Here is a 12688-nt window from a genome sequence, read left to right as displayed (position 1 = left end):
TTGCTCTTCCCTGCAGACATTTATTGCCAGACCAGAAGAAAAATCCAAAACAAAACATGTTACTCAAAATCATCTAGTACCTAAAGGCTTCTCTAGCACACAGTATTCTGATAACTTATCAACATACTGCAGGACAACTTGCTGAATTCCAAAATACTCTTTCAGCATTCCTGTAAGATTTAAGATACTCCCAAGAGGTCGAAGTTTTGATCTGTTAAAATAGACAGGTCTTTCACAAAATCTCACTTGCACTAAGTTGTTTCCATTCAGTTCCAACTGAATAATTCCTTCTTACTAGCATTCAAGTGACACAGACCATGACAGGTCCCCTCCTGTCACTGGAAGTGCAGCTGAGTAAGCTAATCTCAGACTGTATTGCTCACACCCCTACTTCAAGCCTTGACCTTGCTTATACTTAAAGACACTTCCTTGGAAACATCAGACTACCTTTCAGAACTTGCTGGTGTATTATTTACATTGGAAAGTAAAATCACTAGGTTTCTTCTTACAAAATGTTCTTTGATAGCACCAGTATTTTATTAAGCAAAGCATACAGAGTCAATGGGTTTCAGCAGAATGTTCAGGATACAAAACAGGTGCCCTCACAGTGTCACATAAAGTCTCAGTTCTGTTTGTGGTTCTGTGCAGCTGCTCACCTGGAACCTATGCATTTAGATATGCTAAGAAGTTACTCTAAACCTGAGTAACATCTAAGACATACTTGGTCTTCTAGCAGAATGTATTCTACTCGCTTCCTTGGAAGCTCAGCAATCACACTTCACTTCAATGCTGCAGTTCAGTGGATCCCATAGAAGAAAAATCCAGAAGCAGCAGAAAAGAGAGGTTTCACAGGAAAATTCGGGTGGGGAAGAAAAGGAATCCTTCAGTCAAACAGAAGCAGAATCCTTCGGCTACTAAACAGAAAACTGCACACACAGCCAGCTGCAGTCACCCTGCTTGTTCCCCTCACATAGCCCCTTTTCCTTACTGTCTTAGCTACAACAGGCACAAATTTTATTGTAACAGCTTCCATGTTGACACCCTTGTTCCAATAACAAATACAGGAAGTTTATCTTATCTGAATGCTCTGCCAGTATCTGCTTGGACCTTTTCATATTTTAGCTATGTTGTTAACAGGCCTGATTTTCACCATTCATTCCACCTTTGAGCTATTTGGCTAGTAGATGGCACTGTGGATAAAATCATGAATTGTGTTCTTGTGGGGACCCGGAGAGGAGGCAAAGAGACTGCCAAAGTAGAGGATACTGAAGTTTTTAGTACAGACAGTGTAGCTGAAAGCTGTTAACAACTTAAGTCTTCTTGTGTCAAGCACAAAAAGGGATGTAATGCATACTTCATCACTGGTCTACATCCTGTTATCTAAAATAAAGTTGAGGATATAAGTGTTTATGGTTCCACTGCTGCACCATTGTCACAAATGCATTTGAAAAATATATTTGAGTCCACACCCAGATCAGCTTTCTCCCCAGATAAGCTCTGTAGACGCAGTGCTATTTGGTCCTTCAAGGTCGTGTAAGAGGTGCATTGTCCTAAAATACTACTGCAATTGTTGACTTCTGGAATAACAATTATCTGTTCTTAACAAGAGCACCTTTATTACTAGGATTCTGTGACTGTCTCATTATGATGTCTTCCAAAATAAACACAGCATGGATTGAAGTGTGTAAATTGACTACTTCGGTGTCACATGCATTAACTTCTACATTTATTAATATATTAAGAAAAAAATCAACAATGGAATAAACTGTCTTCTATACATGCGGTCCAGCAGCATAAATTACATTTACTAAGCGGAATTTAGTTTTAAACTGTACACATTTTACCCACCATTCAATACAGTATAATTCACACCTAAATTATAGTACAATCATTGAAGCATTTAAGAAGTATCAATAAAACCTAACATATAGCCCTAAACAAAAATACAATACAGAGGGAAAAGTCATCACTCGATCAACTCATTATGCTTTATTAGAAGTCTTCTGCATACAAATATTACCTTAACATAGGAAATTAGTCACTTTTCTGAGTTTGAGATTAGTTTCTCAAGTTTTTATTTACTAGCACATTATTCTCCTACATTTTATTTTTTTTTTTAATTAAAGCACTAAGTAAAGATGAGTTTGCTAGGAAGTTCACTGTTTAGAACACTTAAAATCTTCCATAATAGTAACTGTGTTATGAAATCAGGTGTATCGGCACATCTATGTCTTTTAAGGCATTGCAGAAAATGACTCTTCATTGTGACAGAAAGATTATAACTCGTTCATCCAACTAGTGAAAAGACAGCTAAAAATACCTATGTGCTTCTTGGCGTAAAGAACTGTAACAAGAATGTAGATGGGAGGTAAGTCTGGGACAACTGGGGAACAGATTGTCATAGATGAAGCACATGAAAAATGTGCACCACAAGATCTGCTAAGCATTCTTCCTCTTCAAGTAGAAGAGTATCCCACGACAGCAACATCTATGCACGTAGCGATCTGATTTATCCAAAATAAACAGCCAGCTTTGCTTTCAATCCTAATGCAAACAAAGCAAAACAAACAGAAAATCCCCACGCTCTAGAGTAGAAAGCTTGACTTAAAACTCAGATTCACAGGATTTTTTGGTAATCTCCATACATATTTCAGAGATCAACAGACCAGAGAAAGCAAGACAAGCTTATACTCAGATCTGCACACTAACATACTGACAAATAATCACCTGAGCTGTGATAATCATCACTGAAATATATCTTACACTCTAAGATGGCATAATTTGTGGTATCAGCAATTAGTAAGACATCTGTTTGAGTATTTAAAACTGGCACCAGTAATGCTGAATAGGCAGAACAGGGCAGAACTGCCATTCATTCATCAATGGAATAAGATCAGCACTTACTACAGAGGTGGTTACAGGCTTGTTGGATTCAAAGCAAATAGTAGAGCACACTCCCCAGGCGCTTTTCTGTTAGGCACCTCTCCTTCCTTTCTGCCCCAAACCTTATCAGCTGGTCCAATAAAACACTGTTTCTCCTTACAAACCTCACAGCAACCTGGACAAATGCCAGAACTCATCCACTTACTCCATTAGATACCCAAGGAGCTTATAAGCCACACAAGGTATGTCACGATAAAAACAGCTTCAGTGTACCACTATAATAACCCCCTTGAAAACTAAATGCATGGTTCCTTCCCTCTTTTTTTTTTTGAATTCTGAGATAAAAGGCTGATAGGAGTAACTTGCATTGTGATGTTCTTAAGTTGTAAGTCCTTAAACTCTGAAAGATTTTTATTGAAATTTTAAGACAACTGACAACCGCAGACTGAGGAACAAATTTTTCTGACCTCTGGCAAATAGTGAATTAAGTGGCATCCTAAGCCAAACTGTCACACTTTCACAAGTGGATCTTGCAGGAGCTGCCTTTAAATTTTTGCTGAGCTTGAGTTACTGTTTTTTTTTGTAATTCTGAGGAGGGGTTTGTGCTCTGCTGGATTACAATACACGCTAGACCCAGAGCAGGAAGGAGCTCACAGCTCAACTGCTGTTGAGCTGACAAGTACGTATGGCGGCTTGCACTAAATTTTATGATTTTACTTTTATTCTAAGGCTGTTCAGTACTTGATCTGGCAGAAACCCTGTCAATGCAAAGTTAGCCCCTCAATACATTTTGAACGTATTCAAACTAGCAAGGCAAATTTATACTAGAACAGCATCTTATGCTGTTTATACAAAACATATGGTGTCATTTCAGTAGTCCTAAAGCTGGAATTACCTCAGTGAGGTCATTCCCACAAGCTCAAGCGAGCAAGGACTACAACTTGCAGCTAGTTTACTTGGTATTTTTGCTAGTCAAGTTAAAGAGTTTTCCTTTCTTATTCCATGCAATTGACTCTGCATCTCAGCACTACCCTCCATAGTTGTTCAGTTTGCATAGTGCATGATGAATTCTATCAAGGAGCAGATACAGGATAAAATTAAGTGCTGCTAAGAGGGTATTTTTAAAACATACTCATTCTTGCCAATCATTTTGACATGTAGCCTTATAAACAGCTGCATTCAAAGAACCACTGGGCCTGCCTGTGAGCAGCACTACAGAAGCCTATGTTTGTAATAAAACACTCTTCAGCTTAAACAGTTTAAACACACTGAGTGTATCTGACAGGATTTTAGCAAGCCAGAGCTGACCAGACAGGCATTAAAATGCAATCTGGTCCAGCATTTCTCAGCCTCTAGGGCATTTCTCACTAATCATGAGGTAAGAGCAACAGTTTGCTCCTCCTCGTGCAGAGTAGCTCTCCTGAGGGCTCCCAATGCAAGTGAAGTGTGGACTTGAGAGCTGAGAATTTGTTCTTATGTATATGGAAAGTTTTGAAGCAGTAGCAACCTACATCCTCCTTCCAACTAAAAGTCAAGCAAAGATAAAGACATAAAAAGCTTTAAAGACATCTAATCCTCTCTTTTCAATAAAAATACACTATAATAATTGATATGGAAATAAGAAAAATCCAATTATATTGTTTCAGTTACTGTGATCTGTAGAAACCTCAAATAATTTGTGATTTTTGCAGCTCTGCACTGCCCGTCTCTCCCACAGCATTTCTTGAGCTGTGTAAGACAGAAGCACGAGTAGGATAGATCATTTTACAAAGAAAGCAGTGAAATCACACAGATATCGAGAGAAACACAAAAACCTCACAACACCATCATCTTTTGCCTCCTCGTACAAGAGTCTAAAAGATAATTTGCAAAAAGAGGCAGTAAAAAATGACAATATTTCTGAAGAATGTGCTTTTAAAAATGTGTGGAAAAAAAAGTATATTTACCTGTTGTTTCTGATACGCAGTGTTTGGGTTAATTTTTGACTCCAAAAGAAGAGAACCTAGAAGAAAAAAATCCATTTATTTACATTTGTACTACAGTTACATATCCCAACATAAATATTCTGGTAATTAATTCCTCAATTATTAAAATAATTTTCCTCTGCAAAACACACAGAACAAAACCCATATTTTTCATTTTTCCTCAAAATTACTACTCACATAGCAAAAAATATTTAAAAATATTTTGGAGACTGAATTTTTAACCTGTTGTTCTTAGTAGATCATTTTTCAATAAGAAATGGTTAGAACTGAACAGATTAGCAAGTCACCATTACGGATGGCGATTAATGAACACCAGCAAACAGATTAATCACCATTAATCCCACAAATACCTTCTGTAGGGCACTTACTGTTTTGTTTAAAACTTGCCAACTACGGCTCAAATGTAAGCTAAAAACACATATTTAGCTTATTAAAAAGCACATCAAAAAACTAATGCTGATTGTGGCAATCACTATGACTGCAAACACCAAAAACTTTAGACATGAAGAACGGAGGAAATGTGGTTTCACAGCAGTTTACAGAAATTCAAAAATCACTACATCAATTTCCTTCCCAACTCTCTTCTTCACCTTCCTTATCCCTTTGTGTAAGCCCATCCCTTTGTGTAAGCCCTTTGTGTTGATACATATTTAGAGTTGAGCTAGCAAAAAAAGAAAAAAAAAAACACCCACACACATTTAAAATTGTTTTTATTTTAGGGCAGATCACTCCTCTTACCCAAGCTCACTGCTCAGCTGCACAAACACCAGTACATGACTGGGACCCTGACCGCTGCAACTTCAACGTTTGCCTCTGCAGAGTTCCACTCAAAATTTATGAGAAAAAAATGATAAATTAACTTATACAGTTGAAAAGATAAGACTGGAAGTATCCTTTAAAGAAATGTTTTTCTATTTGTTTAAACTTACTTGTTAAGTACAAATTCTTAGTTTCTTGATTTTGTAACTATGGTTTTTAAAGTTGTCTTGTACTTATCAGAGCATCTGACAAATTAACTGCGCTTAAATGTGGTCTTAAATTCTTTGGCAATTTGTGCATTAAAGAAAAATTAAATTTTTTGAACTTCTCGAGTAGAAAGGCCTGAAAATTCAAAGGCTTGACAAAAAATATTTTTTAGATTTAAAAATCATATTTGGAACTGAAAATTGTAATTCCAAATGCCACAGCAGAATCACCCTGCTGAACTGATTATGAATAACGTTTTTAATTCCTTAACAGTACAGACGTTATGAAATCCACATCTAAAACTTCCCATACCTAAGTCTGCTTACTGTATGTCATCATACACGATCTCATGACCTACACATCCCTTCCTGAAAAATGACTAACAGGACATGGTAGTCTGTGGGGAGGAGAGGGAGAAAAAGGATTAAGATTCAGACCACAGTGCTTCACTTGGTGAAAGAGCACATCACTGAAGAAACACAAATATCAATACATTTCTCTCCCCATAGGGTAAAAAAAAAGCTATTACTTCATGAACTGAGAATTTTTAAGGGTTTTAATATTAAACAGCTTACAATGCAAATACAATTGTAAAAGATCTAATTCATGCATTTGTAAACAGCAACTAACCTGTGATGCCTGCTTCTTCCTAATCCCTAAGTCTGTTCTTTACCAAAGGCAGCCTTCAGTAGCGAAGCTGGCTTGAGAAGCTACCACTCTGTCTCACTGCTGCTCTTGCCAGCAGAGCTGTTTACAAACTCTGATATTACAAACTCTGATATAAGCCAGCAACAAAAATCTTATATAGACTCGCTCCCCCCCCAAAAAAATCCCCCCAAACACATACTCTTGCTTCATTTTTTTAGTTTTTACTTTTTTCAATCTACATCACTTAAGCAAGTAACTGCAAGTAACTGCGTTGCTGACAGCTGAATTGTGTGATAGCTTAACTAAAATAAAATAATCAACTACAGAATAGGACTGCAGAAGGCCAGGGAGTGAGAACTCCTAAACTAAGCTTTGTTGATGAGGCCAACGCACTATGGTTCTTATGCCATGGTTTCCAAGTTGCCGAGTGGTCTTCTAGAAACAATATTCCCCTTTCTAACTATCATTTACAGGCCATAAGCAATTTACTACTTTCACTTTCAAAACAGTAGCCTCACCTATATGAAGTTCACAGTGTAATTTAGTGCTATTAAATCTGCTGCCTAGCTTCTATAAAGTCTTTACTATTCAGAAATATTTAATAGCGGTAAGTATAGAACAGTACCTCATAAAAATTAAAAACAACTGATAATTTCAACATTATGTAATTTAACTACTGAACAAAGATCTACAGACTTGGAAATTCTTAAACAAGAAATTAGCAAAATATCACAAAACTTGAATGCCATATCTGACATACAGTATTAAAAAATGTAAAACATCCAAACACAGAGAGTATATGGACCATACATCTTCTAATCTAGAAGCAGAAACTAGAGGCTGACATCTTTATTAGACTTAAAAGGTCAGTTCTTCCCTTCTGAATCTGATGTCTGCAGTAAAGTCAAATAAAACCTTCTTAGGCTTGAGTTGCTTCCTACTACCACATGAGTCAATGTATTCCTAACCATTCAGGACAATAACTACAAGACAGCAGGAATTCAGAGAGAGAGAAATCCACCAAAATATAAACAGAGCTCTGTAATGCTGAGCTGCCCCATTAACAAGCTGATACTCCATTTGTGCAGAGCTTGTCCCCCACCAAGGGTTCAACAACTCAGACTGTTACTAGAAATCGGTGACTGCTCTAGTAGTTAGCCCAGTGAGTTTACTTTCATACAGCAGACTTTACAGGAGCAGGACCTTTTGTGGCAAGAACTAGTCCTGAGTTGCTGTTACACGCTTCTAGGAACCGGGCAACAGTAACAGATGTAACACAAATATGCTCCTTACAAAAACGTTACAGATATGTAATATACCACAAATAAAGCTCTTAGCCACTCGTAGTCATGATTAGCATTGATTTCTGAATACAAACAAATCAAGATATTTTTTCTTTCATCACGAACAACTGTGCATGTGAAATGTTTTCTATATTCTTATTTTGTCTCTTAGTACTGTCCTAGAACACATTAAGATTATGTAGCCTTTATAAAAATACACAACAGAATTTCATCTTCCTTGGCTCTATTCAAAAATCACATAAAATCCCAAATCCACCTACACTCAAGCTTCATTTTTAATAAGCTGAAGAAATATGCAGATCTAGTTATTTCCCAAACTACAACCTCAAATTAATGTTTCCTGAAAAGGGGAAAAAGAAAAAATCTATAGTTTACTTCTCACTTCCCATCAGAGTAGACATTTCTCATGCTTAAAATCAAACCTTCGATTCAAGAGAATGGTTTTGCAAGAAACGGACACGGGTTTAATGAAGAGGTGTCCTTTCCTGTATTTTTTTTCTTGGTCCATAATTCTTTTAAAGTCTTATGTGTTTCCATCAAAGATTTGTTCAACAGTCTCCTGCTTGCCAGTTCAGCTGCTTCCTCGAGGAGCTCCCCAAGGAAGTCCTTGTCACACTCCAGCATGGGGTCACACTTAGGCTTTAATACCATCAGGCTACTTTAAAAAAAAAAAAAAAAAAAATCCAGGAAAACCATGACACTTCCAGGCACCTATCAACAGCTTCTATGTAATGTTTAGCTCTTCTTAAAAAAAGAAATAATCCTTGGGAGTCTGAGCAAGGGAAAACCAACCTAAACCAAATTCTGGCAATTCTTCCACCACTGTTGCAGCATTACTAATACCAAGCTTGAAGAAACAACAGGATAGACACCACCCAACACAGAAGTGTCAGAGAAGTCACTAAAATAAAGGTGTTAAAAGGGACAAACCAGGACTTCTCAACAGCAGTGACTAGATATTGCCTCAGCTGACTAGGTGGCAGGGCCTCCGATCAGGAAGATCAATTTTGGCCTGTCAAGAAGTTTAGTAGGAAGACTTTATTTGAAGACTTAAACTTTTAACAAATAAGTTAGCTGCACAAAAAAAAAAGTTTATTTTAGGGGCCAATTCAGCCATTCTTTGAAGAAAAACAAAACAATGTGAAAACAGGCAGGAAAAATATAAAAGCACAAAGTGGTTTTGAGAATGAGACAAGGCAGAGCAGTCTAAAATACTATGTGAAAAAGACAGGAAATCAAAGCTCCTGATGATACAAAACTCACACAGAAGTCAGTCATTTGTAAGGAAGAAAAGTTCACAACGGCACTTCAGCCAGTAGAACACACTGCAACTGGAAAACACATGGATATCCTTGAAAATCTTTGCATTACAAAAAAAACCCATTTAAGTGTAGAAAATGCAAGTCCCTCTGCTTCAAAGCATAATGTATCTGAACTGAAAACAGTTTTAAAGATATTTTTCTTTGATAGCAGATCAGTCCAAATTCCTTGCAATGACTCAAAGCTTAGTGCAGGGAGCATTAAAAGCATACCAGATAGGAACACAAATCACTTGCTGGCTCTAAATTCTTTCATTTTAAGCATGTGTTAAAGCAAACAAACAACTCCACCAGCAACAACAACCACCTACATGTAACAACAGAGTGAAAAGCGCCTTTTTTTTTTTTTTTTTAATTGCTCTCAATCACACTAACTTACCTTGGACTTGCAGAAAGTCACTCCAGCTCCCTTATCTAAACACCCCAACCCTGTCATATAAACTTGGCTGCTTGCAAAGCAGCCACTGCACAGCAGCAAGTTACAGCCTGGTGATTAAAAAAGGCAGAACTACATGCAAGTGCACACAGAAAGACAAACAAACTGCAACACTTCTGCTGCTGCTGTGCCCAGCTGAGGCAGCCCTTCAGCAGGAGGGGAATTTCCAAGACTCCAAGGAGAAGTGTTTCTGACATCCCCCACCACTTCCTGCACTCAGAGACCAAGAGCTCTGAGCTCTAGGCAGTCCCTAAGTTTTCAGTCCGCTTCCTGGAGTAAATCAACAACAGGCCAGTAAGCACAGCATGGATCTCAGGTCAAACGTGAGGAAAAACTAGCTTAGAAAAGGAGGAAGGAAGAACTGCTGCTGTGGAAAGAGGAGTAACTGACAAAGAACAACCTAACAATCAAATGAGAACATGGAAGTAAGTGATATAGCGCTCAGGTTCCCAGCGCTAGAGTGCTTTGATAACTCAGAAAATGATAGTCAACTATTTCATTTGGGTGAAATAAAAGAGCTACAGAACAAAACAAATTGCATAACATCTAAAACACAAGTCTTTTTTTTTTCCAAATCATTTGCCTACATTTGTAAGATGACCACACATGCCTTCAAAATCAGCTTGCAAAACAATTAACATGAAGTAAATGAAATAAAAATCACAGATAACATTTATAAAAGCCAGTTTGAAAAGCTATGCTTATTAAGAGTGCACATTTCCTCAGGTCCAATACTACCTACAAAATCAAGAACTTTAGCTCTATAAACTGTTCAATACTGTTGAAGAAGCACATGCTGTTGAAAAAAGGCTAAAGGACTAAGTACACTTTTGGTGCATTAGCTGCTGTTACTAAGTCAGAGCACCATTGGCTGCATTATTTTAGAGCGTTTGATCTGTGCAACACAAAGTAACAAGTTCAGGTTTGTTCTGAGATCACTTGCACCTTTATATATATATATATATATAAGTGTATATATATATGTATGTCTACATATACACACACACATTGTATGTTTGTGTGTGTATACATATATACACACACACACACCCCTTTTTGTGACTAAACCCACATTTTTGTTTGAATGGAACGGGCAATTTCTTGCAAATTGAGTTGCTGACTGCAGTACTTCTGCTTTCTTACGTTCAAGTTGAAAACTTGGTTAGGGTTTAAAAATAGAACACAACAGTTTTTAAACATTTGCTAAAAAAAAAGTCCCCTGAGCACAGCAGTCATGCAGACAACAAGACTATCTCTACAGCAAAATATACTGAAAAACAGGATTAGCTTAAAAGTTTAGTGACAACCGTCCTCCTCTTTTAACCTCCCTCATTCAAGTTGAAATTAAGTCTACTTCCATTTTGAGCGTTTTCTCTTATACTAGAAAGTTAGTTAAACCAAGATAAAAAACACAACTTATTTACTAAACACAATTAAAAAAAACAAACACAGCTAGGGTTTCAAGTAATTAACAAACTACAAAATCCTGAGATTCAAGCTCATAAGAAGCTCAATTATCAAAATCCTGCTCAGATGCAAATTCAGTTCCTCTGTATAAGCTCACGATCCCTTCGCTACAGAAACTGCAGAAGAGTTTGACAGAACTTTCTCAGATAGCGAGAATTAATGATTTTAGAGCTGCTTTATGTCCCACTTTCTATAATGAAAAGGCCAAATAAAAATATTAAGAGTTTTATGGCCAGGAACAAGCCACGGTTCACAGCTGTAATACAGTAAATAGAGTGGTTATACATTTAATGGAGTAGTAGTCATGTGTTGACAGGCTTTACACACAAGGTATTGCACGATTTATTCTTTAAAATCCCTTCCGACCACAGCAGTCAAGATCTCATTCATCCAATAATCAAGACTAGTCTAAACATGTAGCCACAGGGGAAGACACTACTGCTACTGAAACAGTAGTAGAATTTGTAAAAAATGTGAAGTTGCTAATGCATCATTTGAAGTCTGTTTACAAGCAGATCCAAAACTGAAGGACTGAGAAATACTATCTCAAGGGGAAAAAAAATCATAAAAACACTGTTCTGTCCATTGTATTGTCTTTACTACTACAGCGGCACACTGATAATTATTGTTAGCTGTTAAGTCTCCTGCATAATCTTACTAATAAAGAAAATAAGGGGAAAAAAAATTTTAGCCTTACAACTACCCAGTGACTTTTTTCTTCAATCACTCTAGAAGTGGTCAAAGTTTTAAGCAACTCCTTTCACGAGGGAACTGCTTCCAGAAACATCTAAGGCAGCACTCACGATGATCAGTTTTGGGCCTAGAGCGGATTTGGTCTCTAATGACACTAAATCTTGCACAAGACTCACAAGGGGACTCAAATATATTTGTTATGCAGCCCTGTGTATTTGCTATGAGCCAAGTAAGTGCCTCTACTACAGTGCTTGCACTTGATGGCAATCTTCCAGTTCTTTCTCCCGGTCTAACAAGCACAAACCACGGCTGATGCCTCCTCGCTTTGAGGAATTATGTTTTAGCCGTGCAGCAAAAACGTTAAGGCAAGAGACAACAAAGCCAACGCCAGCTCCCCTCCTTGTGTGGGAGGAGAGGCTCGGCCACCTTCCCGCGCACACGCTTACCATCGCTCTCTGCCCTGACGAGCAGGGACATGCCCTTCAGCCTCTCCACGTAGCAGGAGGACACATGCCCCGTGCCCCGGTCGTCCCACTGGCGGTCCTCGTTGAGCGTGTAGACCTTCACGCGCCGCCGCGTGTCCGTCATGCTGCCGCCCGCCGCGCCGCGGCCGCCACCGCCGCGCCTCGCTAGGCCCGAGCGAGCGGGAGGCCGGCGGGGGGCTCGGCCCCCCTCGAAGGAGGGGAGCAGGGAGGAGGGCAGCAGCCCCACACGGGCACCCAGGCGGGCTCCTCTTGCTGCTCTTCAGGGCCCCAGCGGGTTTGGCATCACGGGCGGCGACGACTCGGGGGGCTGCAGGAGGGGCGAGCGGCTCCGGGGACGGCTCCGCGCTGCACAAAAAGCGACCAGGCGAGGCCGGGCTGAGCCGGGGGCTCCGGGAGCAGAGGCGGCTCAAGGAGGGGGCTGCCGGGCTCGGGCGGGCGGCCCGGGCTGCCGGACGAGGGGCTCGGCGCGGCCGCTCGCCCGGCCCGCGCTCGGCTCTATTGT

The 12688-nt window shown here is 39.1% G+C and overlaps 1 protein-coding gene across 1 annotated transcript in view; it reads right to left on the bottom strand.

The window, feature by feature from the left end:
• The window catches only part of PPP4R3A (protein phosphatase 4 regulatory subunit 3A), a 36833-nt gene extending 24544 nt beyond the window's left edge, over window positions 1–12289 (bottom strand). Inside the window, exons 1-2 of the mRNA XM_026046623.1 lie at window positions 12148–12289; window positions 4830–4885 (exon numbers count right to left, since the gene is read on the bottom strand). Of these exons, the coding sequence (XP_025902408.1) occupies window positions 4830–4885; window positions 12148–12289 (198 nt within the window). The remainder of the gene's footprint in view (window positions 1–4829; window positions 4886–12147) is intronic.
• Between the last annotated feature and the right edge of the window lie 399 nt (window positions 12290–12688).

This window comes from Nothoprocta perdicaria, unplaced genomic scaffold (genome assembly GCF_003342845.1).
Source record: "Nothoprocta perdicaria isolate Ctin4 unplaced genomic scaffold, notPer1 scaffold_108, whole genome shotgun sequence".
In the NCBI taxonomy this organism is placed as follows: domain Eukaryota; kingdom Metazoa; phylum Chordata; class Aves; order Tinamiformes; family Tinamidae; genus Nothoprocta; species Nothoprocta perdicaria.
This window is presented reverse-complemented; position numbering and strand designations above follow the sequence as displayed.